General features: G+C 40.8%; 1 protein-coding gene across 3 annotated transcripts in view; it reads left to right on the top strand.

Annotated features, from left to right (window-relative positions):
* ALK (ALK receptor tyrosine kinase) overlaps positions 1–22,655 on the top strand; it is a 326,540-nt gene that overhangs the window by 132,028 nt on the left and 171,857 nt on the right. For all 3 annotated transcript variants that reach the window (XM_075413139.1, XM_075413138.1, XM_075413140.1), the window contains exon 4: positions 14,587–14,788. In XM_075413139.1, coding sequence (XP_075269254.1) covers positions 14,587–14,788 — 202 coding nt within the window. The remainder of the gene's footprint in view (positions 1–14,586; positions 14,789–22,655) is intronic.

Consider the following 22,655-nt stretch of genomic DNA (forward strand, 5'->3'; position numbering starts at 1 on the left):
TCAGGCACAGTGAGGTAAGGAGAGCTGGCTGGAAAAAATTATTTGCTTTAATAAAAAAACACAGATTTCTTTTTTAAACTATATATCCTCTCAATGTACTAGGAGTATTAAATTTATAGGTATATATGTATGGAAGCTACCTTTGCATGGAACAGGAAAAGCAGTACTAAATTATAGGCTGACAAAGTATGCAAGCGTGCTTATTTGAACCTTCTAAACAAATCCAGGAGATAGATTAAAATGTCGCCAAATAGTGCGATGTCAGAATACTATCTTTCAAGTGTTTTTACCCCATCAACAAGTAGCAGCCTGATGCTGGAAATTCTTCCTTTCAGGCAGTTACACACTGTCATGGTTTAAACCCAGTGGCCATCTAAGCACCACACAGTCACTCACTCAATTCTCCTCCACTCCTGGTGGGATGGGGGAGAGACTTGAAAGGGTAAAAGTGAGAAAACTCATGGGTTAAGAGAAAGACAGTTTGACAGGTAAAGCAAAAGCCGTGCACGCAAGCAAACCACAACAAGGAATTCACAGAATCACAGAATTCATTCACTACTTCCCGTCAGCAGGCAGGTGTTCTGCCACCCCCAGGAAAGCAGGGCTCCACCACACTTAACGGTTACTTGGGAAGGCAAACGCCATCACTCTGAATGTCTCCCCCCAGTTCCTTCTTCTGCCCTCTGCTTTATATGCTGAACACTGCGTTGTGTGCTGTGGGTTATCCCTCTGGTCAGTGGGGGTCAGCTTTCCCGGCAGTGTCCCCTCCCAGAGTCTTGTGCACCTCCAGCCTGCTCGCTGGCGAGGCGGTCAGAGGAGCAGAAAAGCCCTTGATGCTGTGTAAGTACTGCTTAGGAATAACTAAAACATCCCTGGGTTATCGAGACTGTTTTCATCACAAATCCAAAACATGGCCTCATACAAGCTACTATGAAGTAAAAACCAGGACGCACACATGCTCTGTATGTGAGCTGCTTCCTTGTTCTCTCCGTGCAGCAGGTGCCATGTGCATGTGAGGAGTGGTGTAGTTAGTAGGCTTAGTACTCTGTGTATGAAAGTACATGCTCTGAGAGGGAGAGGGAAAGCGTGGAATAGTTCTTTTGCTTACAGAAGGTAAAGACTGATTTTATTCACAATAGAAGTAGGATAATTTGCTAGCTGTAGAAGAATAAAGGTTAGGCTAAATGTGTCTTTATTTTCTCACTGTATAAAGGTTTTAGTTTCAAGTGGACTTTGGTATCAAGGAACTATGATAAGTCATTAATGCTTTTCCCCATAAATCTGACAGTTCTCTTATAATTGAGATCCTCTTAAGTATCACCTGATACACTGAGTGTTAAGGGGGGGTGTCTTCCTAATCTGTCGGAAATAATAACTGCAAAGCTGAAGAAAGTGTCAGCTTCTGTGAGAGGGTGCATCATTGACAAAATGGAAAGGCAGATATGATCTGATTTTTTTGAAGCAGCTGGCTGGGGAGGAAAAGTACTACATTATAAGTATCTGAATTATAAAGGCCAAAATTTACCAGCTGTGAAGGTTTTAGAATGATCTACATGAAATAAATATCAGCTGCAACTCGGTTTCCAACTGGGTAAGTATCCACATGACAGAAACCCTCTGTCATAAATTGATAGCCCTGCTGGAAGTGTAGAGGCCAAGGAACAAATTGTCCCCATTATTTCTACAAAGCCAAGATTATTCTGTATGCTATAGTGTAGGTGATGTTAACTTTACCCAGTACTGAAGCTCCCTAGAAAATATGAAATATTTTGGTTCTTTTGAGTGTTGTTATATTTCAGAATGGTTTATGTTCCAAGTGTTTATGAACCGTAATCCTTGATCAGCCTTCATCTCCCACACAAAAGGTATTACAACCTGCAGATAGCAGGCTCATGTCAAACCCTTGAACACCCTTTAGTATAAGCAGCAATGGCATCAAATTGAGTTTGATGTATATTGCCTTCTTAATTTGAGGACTGCAGGCTGAACAGTATAGGATCATGCAGGCTGTCTTTTATGGCTTTGTATATAATTCCTCACCACTCTGTTTGGTGTGGTTTGGGTCTTGTATGCTTCGTTTACTACAAAGCTGATGCTTTTACTGTAATACAAGGTGTCATCTGATTTCCATCTAGCTGTACCAGGTTAGTATTTTCTCAAGAGAGGATTTTCTTGGCTTTGTGGGCTGTGTGGTGATGTAAAAAGACTACCAAGTTCTAGTTGTATGCTGTTTCCAAATAAAGGAAGATATAATGCTTGTACTGGCCTTAATACTACTTCCTATGCAAATTTTAAAAATTGAGACTCACTGACACTTTTATTAGTGTTGAATTTGGTTGCGGTCTGGAAGGTGCTGGTGCCTGTAGGATAGCAAGCAGTGATCACTGTGAGCCAGGTCTGTCAGTTTTGGCTGGCAGGTAGGTGTGCTTAACTTCTGTCAGAGGCTTTGAATATCAGGTAGCTCAAACTGAAAAGGTCCTAAGATTCCCCATCTCATCTATCTGTGCTTGAACGCTGAATTATAGGCTTGAAGAGAGGATGCTGATGTCCTCACCACTATTGTTCTTGTCTCTGTCTGCCTGTATTCAGAGTTGCAATTCAGTTGATTTTCCTACAAGAATGCCAAGAACTGAAAGTTACTGCTGCACCTTTTCTCTTAATACAAGAGTCATGTGGGTGCTAGTTGTTCAGCGTTGAAGACTGCTAAAAGAAGGCAGCTTTTTTTCTGTTTCAGCAGTTCTGTTTATTTCCTTTTACACATTTGTCCTAAAGGGGAAAAAAGAAAAACCAACAACTATGAACTCTGTCTAGAACAAGGGCTACAGCCATACTGAAACTTAACTAAATTAAGTACCTTGATAGCTCATCTTCAAAGATGGAAATGGTTTGAAAGCCTCTTCAGCCTGAAAGTCTCTGCAGTGTTCCCTTCAGGATCAGTTCTGCATTTGTAATGAACAGAAGAAACATGTTATTCCCTTCTTTTAAAAAACAGTTCTGTAAAAAAAACATTAAAACCTTGCCAGTTAGGATGCAAAATACTGTCTGCAGGAACTGTAAAAGTGCATGCTGTCAAATATAACGTATATGCACAAATACCTCTGGGCTTATTAGTGCCTCCACAGTGATGTGCTGTCAGCAGTGTATTTCTACTGCATGTGACCTTGCAATATTTACCTTTATCTAAAAGGGAAAGACAGAGGGAGAGTTACTCAGTGAAGCTTGGAATTCTCTTGTAACCTTTATGGAGTCTCTGCCAACCACTTTGTACCAGCCCATAGTGCATTCGCTCTGTGTGGGACTCAGGTTATTGAAAAGCTATCGTGGTAAATCCTATGTGGCTGGATGTCACAAGCAATAGGAGAACTCTCTGTTTACTCTTCATTGTTGTATTACAGCTTACATGTCTGCTGCCTCCGCTAGCTTATTCCTAGGGGAGTTTATTTTCCATCCTTAAAAGAAGGCTGTCAGACTGATTTAAGGCCAGAAGTGATGCTTTCAAAAAACATGGGTTTATTGAACCTTGGATCATTTGACAGGTGGTCATAAGGTTTTGTTTGAAGTCAAAGAAAGTGGAATCTTGTCTGGGTTTAAATAGCTTATCCCTTGCCACAAGTTTTGGCAGCCTTGTGCTAATGCCTCCAATTAGAAAAGGAAGGCAGCACAGTCATGCAAAGAAAACTGACCGGGGGGTGAAATGCAAAATGTAGGCAAATTACATGAATGGTGTAAAAGTGAATTAACAGGTAAGATCTTTCCTCTCTAAATAATATGGTGATTTACAGTACAGGCTTTTAGAAGCAGCCTTATTAAAACTAAGTCCTAAGCATCTTTCCTTGTCGCTCTGTAGAACACCAGCGACCTTATGAATTTAAAGACAGCGTGGGTGGTTTCCCAGAAGTACCTTAAATTTACTCTGCTTACTTTTTACTTTCATCTATACCATATTGCATAAAACACTGCACCAGTTTACCATAATGCATCGGTTTGTGAGATGAGGGGTTTCTACTAGTGCTTCACTAGCAGGTCTGTCATCTATTGTCAGAGTGACAAGCTGAGGGCAAGGATAGTTGTGTTAAGGTAAGCCATCCCCACTCATGGCCCAGACCTCTTTGGCTTCTAAATCACTTCTGTACCTCTTGCAAATGCTATGTGATGTACCTGTTCATTTCAAAAGTAACATTCACTAGGTTTTTGCTCCATCAGGATAAGCACTGGGAGGCATTTAGGGCTTAGTGCAGACAGAATGAGACAGTACTGAGGTCAAAATTCACTATGTATCTGCAGTACAGGAACCACACAAGTTTCGTTTACGCTGCCTCACCAAGGTGTCTCGCTTCAGTACTGATAACGGTAATGGCTTTGTGATGAGGACTCACTGAAACCATCAGCTGGAATCACTCTGTCAGGCAGAGCCAGGTTTTAACCTCCCGAGTGCTATCCCAGGCTGTGTAAAATCCACGTTATGAGCCACAATCCATTTCCAACTCACCCTGCCATCCAGTCCTTGTTCCGTTATCTCCAGGCAAAAACTAGAGTAGGAAGATAGTCTTTAATAAGGCAGTAGTTCTCTCAGTCTACAGCCAACAGAAAACAAATAGAGTGGAATTTCTCATTTACGCTATATCTTAGGGAACTGAAAAGAGGATGGAATAATTGTAACCAAGATAGATACACAAGTCGTAACCTTCTTAGCATAACTATGTCTGTTTCTAGAAAATTAGAATGTCAGTGAGCTAAAGGTAATTTGTTCAGGATGCCAACAGAATGATAAGTCTGACTATTTGATTTTTATTTTTTTTTTTATTCCTCTCATTAGGTAGTTTCAGTAAGTCTGAAAAGTGAATGTAGTTGGTCAGAAGAGTCTTGTACCAGTTTGCGGATACACCTCCATCCACGTCTCCCCCAGCAATAGTGTATGTGTCTTCTTCAGTTTGATTGTGAGGCAGAAATGCTTGGTAGGGTTGTGATGACATTTCAGAAATTTAAATATTTTCTGATTGTTCCATGAAGAAGAAAACTCCTATGATGTATAACAGTTAGTGCTGTTTAATTGAATTTCAGTTAAAATTTCTCCATTATAACTGGGCTTTGTACTGTCCAAATTTGTTATTTTCTGAGACAAACATCTATCTCTTGAGAAGTAGAATTGATTTAAAAGGCATACTAAAGGTAGGACCACAAAATGTGAGATGATTGGCATGCCTTGTTTAGTGGCCAGATGCCCTGTGGCTGTGTTTTTTGTTTTGAGAGCGAAAGAACTGTACAGTCTTTCATCCATAAAGTTGATCGAGAGCTTGAACTTTTACAGTTTGTACTCATGTGAAACCTACACTGAAGCCCCATGGGTATTTGTCTCAAGAAGAGTGGAGGGTTTGGTTGTCTGCACTGGAAAAAGCAGCATCCTTATTATTTCAGTCAGTTAATTGTATCCACAGCCCAGAAGCGTGATAGGCAGTTTGCAGAATAAGTAAAGAAGAAATGACTCTTCCTCAGCAGAAATGTAATTTCTAAGTGAATCACACTGCAATCACGGTAAGAATAGCAAACTGAAGAGACAAGGCACAGGAATTAAGGTTTGGTATTGTAGCAAAAATATTTTGAGATACGTGTTCTTTAATGGTCACTGTTGATGTGACTGTCGTGTGGAAAAGCTCCTCTTTTTTTCTTGTGTGCCATTGTGAAGGTCTGCCCCTTCATAGCTGCCAGCTGTCTCTTGGACAGCCCTCATTCTCTTGGACTCTTTGGTGCAATGACTTACTAAAGTATTCTCTGTAAAGAGGTCTGGCCTTCAGTAAGATTCCTAGACCCTATTAAAAAAAAAAAGTATTAAAAATTATTTAAAATGGTCTTCCTTGGTACATATTGAAGCATTTTTACAAGGAGGTGACAACACAACCTAGTGACAGATGATACTGGTGGAAGCAAAGGTGGAAGTAATTAGTGACTTTCTTTTGCATTTAGATGCAAAGACAGCCCCCAGACTGTGGCAAGTAGCAGCATGGCTTGAAGAAAGGGGCAGCCAGGATTAGGAGAGCACAAAGTTAGGGGCTACTTTAGAGAAGTTGGATGCATTCAAATCCCTGGGACTGGGTACACCCAAAGGTGCTGTATCTAAAAATCTATGAGAGATCATTGCAATTGAAGGAGGTCCTTGAGAACCTCATAGTGAACATACATAGTAGCGTGTTGATTTTGAAGAAGGGCAAGATGCAGGACTAGGAGAACTATAGGCTGGTCTGCATCATATCAGTCCTTAGAAAGAACATGGAGCATATTCTCTTGGACTCCATTCCCACACAGGTGGAGGACAAGAAAATAATTGGGAACACTTAACATGGATTTGCCGGGGACAAATCATAGTTCACCAGCCTGATGTCCTTCTGTGTCAAATGACTGGCTGTGTGAGCAAAGGAGAAACCATGGTTGTACTTCACCTTGACTTTAGTAAGGCTTTAGGCACTGTCATCCCCAGCATTGTCATGTGGGAGCTGAGGCGGTCTGGATGGGTGAGCAGGCTGTCGGACAGGCTGAATACTGGCTGGACTTTGGGGCTCTCAGGCTAATAATATTTGGTGGCTTCATGCCTAGTGGCAGCCAGCATGGAGCAGAGCTGGCCCTAGGAGCCAGTATCAGGGCTGGTAGTGCTCAATATGCTTATCCATGACCTGGATGGTGAGATACCTGTGGTCTCTGACGTTACTGAACTGTGAGTTGTTGCAATATCCATTCTGTTCCAGGCACGTTTCTGTTCAGCTGTTTTGCGTCAGTGTATTGTCAAACTTCTTAATTTTTAGGCTTCCAGCTTCCTGGGTGTAATCGAACAAGCACACTTGAGAACAAAGTGGCAACTAGAGGCACAGCATTAGGCTTCCTTTACACCCTCCCCTTAACTACTGTGCACACTGTAAAGTAATGAACAGGAATTCTGCCTCTGTTTTTATTGACAGAACCAGCTTCCTCTTAGCTTTCCCTTTAGGTCGGTCAGTCTGTCTGTCTTGTTCATGATGACAGAAAATTCTGCCATCCTCTAGTCTCAGAACAGAGATCTCAAAAGTAACTTGCCATTCACCTCTGTCAGCAGCAAAAGAAAAGATGCATATTGGTTAATCAGCTGTGCAAAGATGAATTATTTAAACACTCTTTTGTCATTCTCTAGGAAAGATTTTAATTTCAGCATTGAATTTTAAGTTTTTAATTAACTAACTACTTTTTTCAGTTCAGTGCTTTTCAGCTGGGAGCAAACACTGCTGAGTCATTCAGGAATTGGGCTGTAAAAGCATCTGGCTCTAGCTCCCATTATGGAAGGCAATACCTGGAGCTTTTAATTGTTTTCTTCTTGCTTCTGACTTTTTCCTTTTGAAAAAATGGATGTAAAATGCTCTGTGAGAAAAACATCTTTTATTGTTGTCTATCTAAAGTGAGTGGTGTGATGGGATTTAGCTTTCCATGTGGGTATGCTAGGGATTGTTGGAATTTAAACTGATAAACAGTAATAAAGTTTTATAATAGTGTTCCTTTGGACTTCAGCTCACACACCACGCCTGAGTTCAGAGAAGCAACAGGGGAAACCTGTAAAAGAGCTGTGTGAAGGTCACTGCTAGCAGACTGCTCCCTCTGCATGTCGGTCTTCAGGATTGCCTCTAAGAGAATAGGTAAATTAATAAGGAAAGTTTCTGGGACTGAAGTGTGAGAGAAGAGGACTCTTGTCTTTCCTAACTTCAAATTATGTTTCTGTAGCACTGCTGCAGTTCTCAAGGATCACAGTCAATACTGGTTGTTTGAGGGAGAAGGTTTTATATGAGTGAAGTCTTTGAATTTAATAGAAATCATATGGGGCAAATCAAATTTGCTTGATGCTGTAGTGAGAGGACAGAATTTGACTTTATTTTGTTTTGGTGGAATATTGGCCTTCCTCTTTACATCTAGGAAATGAAAAATACTTGAATAGGAGGTAATTTTAAAGACCTTTGACTTGCAGATCTCTGCTCTGATACCAGTCTTGGCCACATACTCTTTGCGGTTGTTTAATGTCTGACATAAGTTGTCCATTTGTGAAATGTATTACATGCTCACAAGAGGTAGTATGAATTCATTAGCGTTTCTGAATTGCTCTTGCATCATCCTGAGAAACGTGCTCACATCCCTGCAAGGTATTAGAAGCGAAATCCTGGTTCTATTTAAGCTAATAGCAAGAACTCTGTTTGACTTCAAAAGAGGTGAGATATCATCCAATTACCGTAATTAGATTGTTAAGAATTGTTCAGCTCCAAATTTTGTAATAATTCAAAGGCTGTTACCTTCATGAATTTTAAGTCAGGTGCAAGTATAGCATGTTGCAAATCTTCTGGTGCTTATGCAGTCACATTGCACTCAGCACTGGAGACTATTCACATTCTTAGTGTTCAGCACATTTTGGAGTCTTGATGAGGCAATTAGAAAATCTGCATAAATAAGCCTAGAAAAAGTACAACAATATTTTTTCTTAATGTTGTTGCTCAGGTAGCGCCCAGTTCTTCCATGGCTTTTGCCAACTACTGAGCTCCTGCTAGGAGAGTTATGCTTGAATAGTTACTTTGGAAGCTGTGTAAAATGAAGAATCCAAAGACCAGCTCTGTGAGATGTTTTGTGATACTAATGGAAACGTTGTCTCCAGTCAGCATCTCCAGAGATCATAAAACTTGATTTAAGTTTTTTTTTTTTCTACTGTACAGTCCCCAGCAGACGTTGACTGTTAATAGTTTTTACAGCTCTAATTTAATCTGGTAGAGTATTGAACTTGTACGTGAAATGTAATAAAATCCTTTTAGTAGGAAGATGGAGTTTATGTTCAGAATAAAAATCTGCCAGTTTTGCAAAGGATTGTTAAATTGCTGCTTTACAACTGTGATCAGATTAACTCAGCGTAGCTATGTTTTGAGCCTTGCTTTTCAAGAAAGTAAGTTAAAATAACAAACCTGTGGTCTTTAGTTATTAGGGAAGAAATCTGCCTGAATTGGCATGGGGGCACTTTATTTCATATCAGGTATCTGGATGTCTGCTCTGTGTGTATTATTGGTTTGGATGTGTTGCTAAATATTGTTTTCAAATAATGTGAACTTCTCTTTTCATGAATTCTAATGCATGCCACTTCTGTAACTGATGTTTATGTCCTATTGCCCTGTTTGATGTCATGTCTTCAGGATTGTATTTGATTGTGTGATATCAGGTATACAAGAACACCTCATGCTGGAAATCCTAGATCTCAGGTGCAAGATGAGGATTTGCCTCCATGTGTTTGTCCCAGAAGATCTGGTTGCTGTTTTCTGCAGTTAACACTTTCCTGGAGAACATAATTTTTCATTGTAACTTCTCAGGCTGCTGTCTTTTTGGGCTGCAGCCATTTTTCCTAGACCGCTGCCTCAGAAAGGTCAAAGGATGCAATAGGTTGTACTGACCTCGCTGGGCATCTTGAGGTTGTTTAGTAGAACTTGACCTGACTCTATATTGCATTGACCCAGAGACTGAGTAGGAAGGATTTAGGGTATGAGCAGTTAGCAGAGTGCATTCAAAGCTATTGGGTAGCTATCAGATGACCAGCTTTTAAAGGGGCTAACAATAGGACACTAAGTTTGCCCAGTTCCTAGGGCCAGGTGATGGCTCTATGTTTTGAACAGCGCAGGGTTGCCTCAGCATTCACTGGTGTGAGTTTCAGATGTTTTGTGCATCTGTATTGGACAAGGATGTCGGGCCAGAGATTGTGGGAATGCGCTTTGTTGCTGGTGTGGTTTTGAATTGTAGTGTTACCAATGTGTACCCCTTCATTTGAAAACTTCTTTGGACAGGTGCTTTATTCGTAATGTATCTGTACATGCATAGTACATTAGCATCAGTTTTCTTGTTTACAAATATCTCTGTTACCTCATTAGTCCTGAACGGTGCAACTTGAAGATGTCTTCATCATCTCAAAAACATCTTGCTACTAACCTGATAAGCCATCCTTCCCTTTTTGTCACACGAATATTAAAATGTTGTAAAAAAGCTTCCAAAGGATCAACAGCATTTTTTCTTGCAGGATATATTAATTTGTCTTGTAATATTCATTTTATCTCAGCTGCACTAATTCCCTGTGCTTAAGCATAAATATCTTTTGATGTGTGTTTGTGTGAAGTGACAGCAAGTTGCCAGAGATGTTATCAGACACAACACATAAGGATGAGTAAAACCACTGCATTATGACTGCAGGTATTAAAAAAATAGGGATAAATATGATTAGAAGCCATGTACAGTTTGTGAGTGTTTAAGGGGAATGTGGAAAATAAAGTATTTGCATTTAGACCAGCAGTTTCTGAAACAGCACAGAGCTATATCAACTAGGAGGGTTTCTGTCTTATAATGCAAACATAGGTGTATTTGGTACAAAATAGTGAATGCTGTTCCCTCTGCAACTGCATGGTTCTGTTTGATGATGATGAATGAGCTCAGGCAGTGCTAAGTGCCTGGGTCTGTGGCTGTGTAGCTAGTTACAATGTGATTATTTTAACTGCCTCTCTTTAATATCAGCATTGCACTGTGCAGTCAGTCAGATTTAAAACCTGTAGCAGAAGACTCCTGAGATGACTCATTGGTGAGCATCTTTGTGAAAAGCAAATAGACCCTTCAGAGTCCGGAGAAGCAGAACATGACATTGACAGCGTGTACCATGAAGGGGCCTTTTGTCGCAGCTTATATCCCTTGATATCTAAATAGCAGCAGAAGTTTGTTTGAGGCTACGGTGCTTTTTCTAGCTGTTCACCCAGGAAGATCCCAAGAGCCTTATTAGAGCTGTAAGCTAACAGGGGAATATAAGCGTAAGGAAATTTATAACTGGAACCTTAGAGTCCTACGGATGTACACAATTTGCTCAGAGCATGCCACATGGATTCCCTCACACTGGAGATAAGTACAAGTGAACAAGTAGCTCCTAATTTTGCCCAGAAAGTCCATTGGTGCAAAACAGAATATTCTTCTGTCCCTCAGTGTGGATGGGGAATTGCTCTGCATGTGATCTTTTAACTCTTTCTAAGTAGCGGTCTCTAATCTGATCCTGGAAACGATATTTATATTGATCCCATGGGAGGCCGTCGCATGAAACAGTGGCAAGCCATGACTGAGAAATTTTGCCTTTGAGGGAAGGGAGAACTGTAAGGATTTGTGTTCAAAATGTATTATTTCTATCTCCAGACACGTTAATTGTTCCTTTGTGGCGTTTAGCACCATTGATTTCAGTAGTGTGAGTCCTGTCAACTTTAATGAAAGAGGATTTGGGCCTCTGTCAGCGGGTTGTTGTCTTTGTGTATGTGTCTGTGTATGCAGTTGACTGACAGATATGTCATGTATGCTTGGGAGACAGCAAATTCATGAAATTGGGTTTGTCTGAATTGGTGTTTTGAGTCTATTGCTTACGTGGAAAAGAGTATGTGCGATGTTAATGTACACTGCAAATGTCAGGCCAGATTACTATAGGAACTCAGCGGTCTGCTCTGTAATAAGCAGATCTAACTTGCAGTGCATGAACAGGAATTTTCAAATTCTGCTTTGTAACAAAGCCTCTGCGCTTTCTGTGTGGTTTCGTAGCAAGTATACCTCAAGTCAACTTTGGAAACAGTTCCAATAACGCCAGAGCCAAATGCAGCTCTGACAGTTCTTCCCTTAGCATTTAGGGGCTAGGCAAGCAGTAAGAGCAAAGAGAACACCACAGCAGACAAGGAGGTTGCCCATGAGATGGTTGAGCTTTCAAAAACGAGAAAAAAGTTGTGTTTATTCTCTCCTTTTTTTAAAATTAAAAAAACCCAGAAGTTTAAAAAGGGAATCTGTTATAGCTCTAGTATTTGCCCAGGTGGGTAATTTTCCCAAAAGTATGCACTAGGAGGACATTTCTGACAAAACTGTGTACCGGTGGCGAGGCCAACACAGTGTAATAGCTGTCTCATTCAGAGGTATTTTCTAGGCACTGCTTCACAACAGCACAGTGTGGGGCTGTTCCTCCTAGCATTCTGGGAGTGTGCGCCGGGGTAGCCCCCACCATGGCAAAATTGTGTTCCTTCTAGCAATATAATTTAGTAGGTAGAACTGGCCCTGTGTGATGAGTAATAAGCCACAACTGCAAAGTGTGAGCCCTGTAAATAGAGAGTAGAACTGTAAAAGCCAAAACAAAGGAGGTTATTGACTATCTCACAAATTTGCTGTAGCAACTAGCTAGCCTTGTCTACTACTAGACTTCACTGATGTTTCAAACCTGGCCCCAAGCTGGGGCATAAGAGGGCCTGTCCGTGGAAGCTCTCTTTATTTAGAACCACTGCAAGAGAAGAAGGAATGAGAGCTGCCTTTGTTGTTAAATTCGACTCTCTGTTGCCAAGCAGTAAGATGAGCAAATGGCTCTTGCACCTGGCAAGTTACCATCAGCAATTACTGCAAGGCTTAGTGTCTTTCTGCCACCAGCAGAAGTCTCTTTGCTCCCTTTCATGTCACAGATTTCAGTGTTCTTATGGGGACGGTACTATTAAAGCTACAAGATTTAGTGCTCTAATTCTCTTTTGTTTGCAACAAAAGGGAGAGACAGGGAAGGATGATACAAGTGGCTGGGTTTTTGTTTTTATTTTACTGACCAGCAAAAATACTGTGTATATACAATAGTGAGAATAACAGCATTTGTTTAAACTCATCAAACCATTCCATTAGTAACTGGATTAAAGGCTATTTTTTCACTTAAAGGAATCTTGTTATTAAAAAAAAAAAAATGCTGCGACTACATTTCACTCCTCTCTGTTTACAAACCTTAACATCTGAGCAGGCTGTACCTTATGTATTTCTGTGTGTCTTTTTCAGTACAAATGTTTTCTAGTTTTAGATATGTCAGTAATGTGATGCCAATGTCAAGAACACTGTTTTTGACAAGTATGTAAAAAATGCTGCTAGTGAGAAGTCTGTGTATGGGAGGGAAACGTGGTGGTTGACAGGAATCCAGGTTTCATTTTTAGCCCTCCTATTGTTATTCTGTGTGTGAGATGAATTGCCAAATCAGACTTTTTCAAAGGGGACATCTGTGAGCATGAGTACAGTTCTCCTGTTCTATACCAGCATCTGATGGTGAGATATTAAAATCTGAGGTCTTGACCCTCAGTTCAGTGGAGAGAAATGGGAACACTGAAGGACGATTCACCAGATGCGTTTTAGGATGAGGTGAACTACCACAGGAGTGGCTGGTTTGTACCTTGTGGTCCACAGCTTAGGCACTGAGGTGAAGGCGAGCAGGATCCATTTGAACCCCATCCACAGGATTTCTGAGGCACCCTGGATCTCAGCTGCGCCACGCTCAGTGATGTGGAAGATCGTTCCTCTGAAGATTCAGCCTTGGTATTTTCAAAAATAAGCTGCTGCTCCTGCTAAAATTCTTGCACGCTTAAAAAGAGGTTTAAATTGCAGCCCTTTTGAGCCTTAGTTTCTCTCTCTATGAAATTAAACTGTTCATCAGATGTGCACGTTTGAAGTATTAACGGATAGGCTTTATTAATGGACTCTCCAGGAAATGAAATCCCGTTGTCTTGATTATCTGACCAGTCTTGCCAGAATCTGTGGAATATCACAATTTTTCTTGCTTCAAGGGTTGGTCCCTTTCATTTACCTAACTACACCTTTCATTTACCAACCACACACCCCAGTGTGCTTGCTGTGTGGACAAATTGGTAAATTGGTCGGCTGCCAAAAGGGAGTAATTAGACTTACCTGAAATGAGCATAAGTGTGATGAAAACACATTACCTCTGTCCCACTGGATAAGCCTCAGATCATATTGAAATAGAATTAGACCAAGGGAGTCAATGTACTGGATAATAATGAAATGTTTAATGTGGATTAGCTGCATGTAAAATTAATACATTGGAATGAATTGTTGAAGAAATAAAATTATGTCAGGCCTTTATCCCGACTCTCATGACTTAAAAACACTGCACTTTTTTGTTTATAGAAGAGCAAAAGTAAAGCTATTGAATTAGTGGTTTTTATTTGGGTGAGAGAAATAAAGTATTATAAAAATAATAAAATATATATGAGAGCTGTCAAGTCAGGATCTCACTGAACCAAGGCCATAACGTTTCGGTCTGGACCACACCTGAGAGATTACAGGCATGGGGGTGAGGTCCAGAAAGAATAGGTACATGAAAGCAAGAATCTAAGCCTGAACTCCTTAATCACCTGCCTGGGCTTAACTTTGGAAGTCTGTTGGTTGATGGAGTTTTATTGTTACTGTTTGTTATTTTTCCCTGCTCTTAATATTTATGGCTTTTTCCATTTCATCTCTTTTCTTCTGGGAGTTAAATCTAAATGCAATATTTCTTTTGGACCATCGAAAGGTGATATGAAATGTTTCCTCCCTAGGAAGATCTTAATGGGTTTAATACAGAATTGGCAAACTTTCAAAACTAGTTGGCAAAGATAATCTTTGACTGAGAGATATGGAAGGGCTTCAGAGTGAGCTGCTGCATAAAAATGACAAGTATTCATCTACACTCTGTGAGGCTTTTTGGTTTCTTTTTTTGTTCTTAAAGCTTTCTTGTTGCCTTTTCTGTTCTAGGTTCGTTTCTGTTTCTGAATGCATCAGAGAGGTCAAGCCCCATCATCCTGAGCCCTTGGCTGAGAAGCAGCAGTGACCAATGCGTAGTTCAAGTGGCTGTTTATAAGTTTTACCAGCAAAGCGGAGAATACATTGCTCGCATCCTTCCTATTGACGAAAGCAGCGGTGAAGTCTTATCAGTAGAGAGTCCAGAGAAACATGGGTAAGTCTCATCCTCTCATTTGACACTCAGTTTGAGCTGAGAAGAATCACACAATTGTGTAGCAATACAACTGCAGAATGCATGCTGCACATCTGCTAAGGGAAGCAGGACACCACACCGAGTAGATACTTGTCTTGCATGGCTCTACATTATTGTAGAAGCTGGAGATGGGTGCTTATTTTATCATACAAAGCATCAGCAAGCTACTGGATCCATGTAACAGTGAGTCTCTAAGTCAACACCATCTCTATTCTCAGTGCTTGCAAGTAGAGACATAGTGTGGGTACTCATCCTGATTTTAAAGCTTTTCTGTCTAATTCACTCTGATTTCTTTTTACCACTTCTTTACCCAAGTATACCATTGGGCTTAGAATATCTGCTGAGTCTTTGCAGTTTCATGTGTCTGCATACATTTTGAGTTCTGTACTGCATTTGTCGTTTTTTTAAATGTTGTCTCTTGTCAATAAAGCAGCTTGGAGCTACTGCCAGAGGGTGAAAGCTTTTGATTTTTCAAGAGTGCAAGCATTTGAAATGTTTATCCTGTTTGTGCAATAAATCTTAATTGTTGATGATGTCTTAATTTGTCAGACTTCCTGATCATTCTTTGAAGTTTTGGTTAGCGGCAAAACAGCAGGAGGTGAACACAGTAAATATTTCAAAATGCTGTAGTAGTGGAGTAATTTAGAACTGAATTTGGATATATGTGAGGCTAATGTTCTACCTGTTCTATATACTACTTTTTTTTTATTTTTATCTTTTATATCTGCTGTGAAATGTGTGTTAAGAAGCATAATTTTTACTAAGCATCTCAAATGTACTTCATTTTGATGTGATAGAGAGTTTCTAATAGCAAGTCCTGCTGGCTTGTGCTCGTAACAAGACGTGATTATCTGATTACTGTCTACAGCACATTCCATATTTTCCAGTAGCAAAAGGAGAATGCATAATAAAAAACCTCACAGGAGATAACCTAACTCATAGAAACAGTTTGAATAGTTGTAATTCTCCTATAACACGTCGCCTATAAAAGCGAGGAGGATCGCCTGTGTGTGGATCTAGATCGTACTTAGTTCCAGCAGCATCGTCCAAATTGTAAATTACTGTTGACGTCTGGGGAAAGGTAATTAGGGGAGCCGCAGCAGCTGTCTTCTTCCTTAGCTCTTTGCAAATGCTGTGCTCTGTGTCACAGCTAATAAACATGCTTTGTGCAAAGTGCCTCCTGCGTTGGCTATGCCACTGTTCCTTGGCATTTGCAGGGAATACTGCTGTGTATAAAATGCTTTGCTCTGCTGCAGGGAGGAGCTCTAGCTTGTGTCTGTGGGCACGTAGAAGTCACCAGCAGCACGGGCAAGTGCCAAATGTAAGGAGCCTTGAAAGGAAGGGAAAGATCATTTTAACTACGATAACAAATGCCTACCTTTGCTGTCTGCTGGAGACAATATGGACTACTTAGCTGTGCATTGCAGGTGGCACATGGAGATTGTCACCACAGTAAAGGGGGTCTGTGCTTTTAAAGAAGGTGAGTTTGGTTATAGCTTGGCTGTCCCGTACCATCACAAGCAGTGTGACTTGCTTCCCAACAGCATTTCTGTGGCACTTAGTAAGGATGTGCCTGTGGCTTTCATGGTTTTGTATGGCTGACTCCTTGGTACTCTGTGCTGTAGAACTTTGCACTTGGAGCAACTGACTGATTCATTTTTCCCTCTCTGATCTTGTCTCTTCCCTGTGAGAGGTCATAGCTCTTCCCCAGCTCATCAGTGCAGAAAAGCTCCGATATTTTGCCCACATAAATGAAACGTAGGGATAGTTAAATATCTTCCCACAGACTGCAGCCACAGATGATAGGGTGGCAGTTTGTTATTTGCCCTGAACCTTCATTCCAGAATTTATGAGTGCTCCTCTGCCCTTTGTTTGGAGTGATAAGATTTTATTATCTCAGCTCTGATAACAAAACATACAAATTTCACTTTTGGAAAAATCTTCTTTTTCTTAAATAGAAATCAAGAATACCTGATAGGAAGTCAAGAATAGTTCAGTAAAGTTCTTAAATGAACTAGTATTAATGATCTGGATGAGGGGACTGAGTGCTCCCTCAGTAAGTCTACAGATGACACCAAGCTGGGCGGGAGTGTTGATCTGCTTGAGGGTAGGAAGGCTCTGCAGAGGGATCTGGACAGGCTGGATCAATGGGCCAGGGTCGAATGTATGAGGTTCAACAAGGCCAAATGCTGTGTCCTGCACTTGGGTCACAACAACCCCATGCAACGCTACAGGCTTGGGGAGGAGTGGCTGGAAAACTGCCCAGCAGAAAAGGACCTTGGGGTGTTGGTCGACAGCCGGCTGAACATGAGCCAGCAGTGTGCCCAGGTGGCCAAGAAGGCCAGCATCATCTTGGCTTGTGTCAGGAATAGTGTGGCCAGCAGGCGTAGGGAGGTGATCGTGCCCCTGTTCTTGGAACTGCTGAGGCTGCAACTCGAGGGCTGTGTTCATTTTTGGGCCCCTCACTACAGGAAGGACATTGAGATGCTGGAGCGTGTCCCGAGAAGGGCAATGAGGCTGACGAGGGGTCTGAAGAACAAGTCTTATGAGGAGCAGCTGAGGGAGCTGGGGCTGTTTAGTCTGGAGAAGAGGGGGCTGAGGGGGTACCTTACTGCTCTCTACAACTACCTGAAAGGAGGTTGTAGTGAGGCAGGTGTTGGTCTCTTCTCCCAGGTAACTAGTGATAGGACAAGAGGCAATGACCTCAGGTTGCTCCAGGGGAGGTTTAGATTAGATATTAGGAAAAATTTCTTTACTGAAAGAGTGGTCAGACATTGGAAGAGGCTGCCCAGGGTGGTGGTTGAGTCACCGTCCCTGCAGATGTTTAAAAAAAGTGTAGATGTGGCACTTTGGGATATGGTTTAGTAGGCATGATGGTGATGGGTTGACGGTTGGACTTCATGATCTTAGAGGTCTCTTCCAATCTATGATTCTATGATTCTAGCAATCCTACAGTGGAAATCTGTTCTGATTAATATTTTATTTTGTCTTAGAAATTGCAAAGAAATATATTGCTTTGTAACAAATGCTTTGACCATGCTGTATCAAATTATTTCTAAAATTTTATAAGGATTTTAGCTCTGGGTGCAATGTAACTGAATTCCTCAGTGATGAGCCTGTACTAGAAATAAAAACACTTTAAATTTGCAAGTGACACTACTTTGATTCTGTGCGCTTTATATATTGTTTTGCAACCAGGAGGTGTAAAGTGTGTGTGTAGTTTGCAGTGACTTGTATGTGCAGTAGTGAGTCCATGTCATTGCTTAAAATCAAACTCATAGCAGGAGGAGCATGTTTTATTGAAACAAATGCACCTGAAGGGTAGTAAAGCAATAAATTAATTCCAGGGTGGATTTTCTTAGCTGTTGAACTACGCACAGTGTCAGTATCTTCTTACCCTTCTTTTCTTTTTTTTTTTTCTCCTTTTTAAACCATATAAGCCGAATTACACACGTTATTACAAGGTCTTCACAGTTCACCTACCTCTATAAGAGAAAGAAGTAGATGCTGCCGGGTATTACTGTTCCATTCAGGGTGAAACCAGACAAGCAAAGGTTTTGTTTGACAGCACTTGGAGCTGATTTTAACTAGAACATATGTAAAGCTATGAAATTTTATTAGTCAGGTAGAGACAGCATAGCAACCAATATTTATTTTTTACCAGGGTTCAGCTGTGTGGTCTTTGTGTGTGAAATACCAGGTGTGATTTAGATGGATACCTGGCACGCATGAAGACTCAAAGGCAGAACTAGTGATGTTCTGTTAGCTCCTCTGGTCTTATTCTCTCTAGCAAAAAGTAGCCCAAGCATGTGGACTAGAGTCACACCAAGTCCGTGATGAGGCATAGTCATTACAGAAATTATTTTGTGGAAGACACATATTTGTTTTATTTTCTTACTTCACATATTTCACTGAAGCTGATCTATTGGACCTATGAAGAAAGCTGGCTAATTTAAGATGTATTACATAGCACTAGGACAGGGCAGATGGAACAGACACCAGGAAGAATATGCCAGAAGTGATAGCTGCAAATGGTTCCTGAGTGATGAAACACCAGAAGCTGGCAAAGGGGTGCTTGTTTTGTATTGTACAGCAATTTTGCCAAACACAATAATAACTTTTCTACATAATATCTGCAAAAATGCTTACCACTCAGAAGATAATTATGTCCTTGTTTATCAGTTCAACAGAATGGTATAACTTTTTTTTTTTTTTTTAAAGAGCAGAAAGGTCTTTCTTTGTATTTAATCCATGGGCTTTGGAACACTTTTGGTTAGACCTTGTCTAATTTAGTTCCTAAACAGTCAGTAGGACTCCTCTATGGGGAACAACACATTACTATATTCTGTTAAAATTAGATTTGTTGGATGATAGAGTTTCTAGATGATCTGACTTCTGGATGTGTTTTTGATATGGTTAGTCTCTTCTGGCATCTCTTGCAATTCTATTGTGTTTTACAAGCACCTGCAAATGATACAGAGAGAAAATCAGTGCAGTGCTATCGATCCTTTGTAATGGCAGAAGAGTTGTTACAATTCCTGCCATGGAGCACAGCACTTTCTGATTTACCGCAAATGCCACTAGATGTGGGTACTGTCTTTTGCTGTTTTTTCTGCTCCCATGGTGCTGTATACAATCCTTTCTTGTTGCTATTTAATGGACTTTCTTTTTTATGTTACTGGAGGTGAGGAAGCAGCAAGTACGTTTACGTAGCATATTATTTAGCAAAGCAGAATTACTTCCACAATTTGAATGTTGACTTCTGGGTGCTTCTCAGACTGTCACTGTGGTCACTGATTTCTTTCACCTCTTACTTGTTTTCCGATCTGTTAAATCTATAATAATAAAGCTAGTAGTATTGTAAATATGTTTAGTAGTGTGGGGAAAAGACAAAGGAAAACTTGTCAACAAGGCCAGAGTTTGTAAATACAGGATTGATTTTTATTTGTTTTGATCTGTGTATTTCAGAAAAGTTGGAGTTGGGCAAGGACAAAGCATTGATCATTTTTAATTGCCATTGTTATTTTACATCTCTAACTGCACTAAAACTGCACTATAAGCTGCAGTATTATATACTATACATCAAACCAAACTTTTTAATAACCCCATAGAAAATGACAGCATAACTTCAATTTGTTCTTTCATTGCACTCATCACTAATTCCATGATCACGTTCTTTCCCCCCAAAATAACGTAACAAGTGGTTCTTCATACTGTTCACATGGCTGAAGGTATATGACACTTGCGTGAAGAGGAGAGGCAGGGGAATATCCTCAAATCAGCTACTTCAGCAGGAATACCAGGATACACGCCTTGTTCAGATGTAGATTCAAAAGATAAGATTTAAACTGCTGGACTGAGTGCACTTCTGTCATCTACACCACATTTCTTGCATGAGCTGGGCACACCGCCTGTTCTGTCATGTTGCTGCTTTTTCTATATAGAAAAAGCAGAGTAGTTTTTTTCAGATATTTTTCTGTGTCTTTTTAGACTGTAATAGCTTTATGTTAGTGGGACTTTGTCTCTTCCTACAAATCCTTGCAACACCTTAGAGGTAAAGGGAGGCTGAGGCTGTGGCATCGACAGATCAACATGATCTATTCTATCACTCCCACACTTAAGGCATGTGGACTGGAGAATCCCTACATAGAATTGTTGGTACTGGACTGTAGATCTTGTGGCTTAAGCATACCTACACAAATCACATAAAATGACTTTCCAAGCCATATGTGATTTTTGAGCTGTGAGTAGGACCTCTAGACTAGTCTAGAGCATTAACCAAACTTGAGATTCATCTGAAGACTTTTGTGCAAATATGTGAAGTAAGAGGTGTCTCTTAAATAAAACCTGAGATATGAACATGCACACATGAGAAAGGAAGCCATAAAATATGACCACACCATATAGCCAGTACTTTAGTAGGTATATATGTATATTTCCACACACAGCGCTTCCAACAGTGAAAGAGCACCTGTTTTTGAAGGTTACTACAAATCATGATAGGCTATTCCCTTTCTGGCATCTACAACTTCACTTGAGATTGATTGCATTGATAGATGTCAAGAAAAATAAATGAAGGAATCACTAGCATCTGTCACATTTGACCTTGGGGCTTGAAGTCTGGAGATTATTTCTTGTACTAGTGTTGTTCCTTTTCTTGTTCTTTTTTTTTCCTTTTTTTTTTTTCTTTCTTTCTTTCCAATAGCTTCACGAGTCTGTCTCACAGACCATGGGCTTAATAGAAGGAATTTACTTTCTCAGAACCCTTTAACCTTAAAAGTACCTTTCTCAGGTTAGTGGTAATATGAATTTGCTTGGCTTTTCTTGTGGATGGGTTTTTTCCCTTCTTGAAAAAAAACATGTTATTAAGTTCAAGCCTTTGTTTTGCAAATGCCTGGACTAGAACATAAGAAGAACAAAGGCCAAAGTGTGTGTATTTAGGGTACTTCGTATGGGCACTTAAACTCATTTTTAGGCATCAAAATGGGCTGTAAGTTTTTTCAGACCTATTTTACTCTTAGAGAGTTCTAAAGCAGGATTTTAAGTAACTTAGTGTAAGCTATGCATTTGAGAAATTCAGGTAATCCAGGAAAATAATCTAGATTTATGGACTTGTTAGAAACTAAGCTTTCTCACCTTGGTGGCCAGGTGCCACTAATCATTACTTTTAGAGAGGAAAGTTCAGTTGCTTTAGTCAGAAAATTAGCACTTAAACTTTTCCTGTGATGTTATCCACTAACCAACGTTTAGTCCCTTTCAGTCTGTCAAATGAAATGCAAAGAAAAAAAAGGGGAGGGGGGAGGAAGGATATTGGTGTCTCTTTTCCCCCTTCCCTTTTCAAAAGACACTGTCCTTGATACCTGTGAAGAATTGGTCCTTTTCATAGCAGATGCTTATATTTTGGACAGAAGTTTTTCATCAGAGGAGGATACAGAGAAGGCTGAGTTACCAAATGCCGCCTTTGCTTCAGTCTTCACTGTTAATGCTGGCCCTCAAAAATCTCAGGCCCCGGATGTAAGAGAGGAAGCCTGCAAAAAGGATGACTTTCCCTTGGTCAAGGAGGATTGTGTGAGAGATCACTTAAGCAATCTGGATACCCACAAATCCATGGGCCTCAATGGAATGCACCCAGGAGTGCTGAGGGAGCTGGCGGATGTCATTGCTGAGCCACTCTCCATCAGCTTTGAAAGGTCCTGGAGGACAGGAGAGGTGCCCGAGGACTGGAGAAAAGCCAGTGTCACTCCAGTCTTCAAAAAGGGCAAGAAGGAGGACCCAGGGAACTACAGGCTGGTCAGCCTCACCTCCATCCCAGGAAAGGTGATGGAGCAGCTCATTCTGGAGGCCATCATCAAGCAAGTGGAAGAAAAGAAGGTTATCAGGAGTAGTCAGCATGGATTCATCAAGGGAAAATCATGCTTGACCAATCTGATGGCATGACTGGCTGGGTAGATGGGGGGAGAGCAGTGGATGTTGTCTACCCCGACTTCAGCAAGGCTTTTGACACTGTGTCCCATAACATCCTCCTAGGGAAGCTGAGGAAGTGTGGGCTGGATGAGTGGTCAGTGAGGTGGATTGAGAACTGGCTGAATGGCAGAACGCAGAGGGTTGTCATCAGCGGCGCTGAGTCTAGTTGGAGGCCTGTAACTAGTGGTGTTCCCCAGGGGCCCAGTCTTCTTCAACTTATTCATCAATGATCTGGATGAATAGTTAGAGTGTACCCACAACAAGTTTGCTGATGACACAAAACTGCGAGGGGTGGCGGATACACCAGCAGGCTGTGCTGCCATTCAGCAAGACCTGGACAGGCTGGAGAGCTGGGCGCAGAGGA

This window comes from Opisthocomus hoazin, chromosome 2 (genome assembly GCF_030867145.1).
Source record: "Opisthocomus hoazin isolate bOpiHoa1 chromosome 2, bOpiHoa1.hap1, whole genome shotgun sequence".
Classification (NCBI taxonomy): domain Eukaryota; kingdom Metazoa; phylum Chordata; class Aves; order Opisthocomiformes; family Opisthocomidae; genus Opisthocomus; species Opisthocomus hoazin.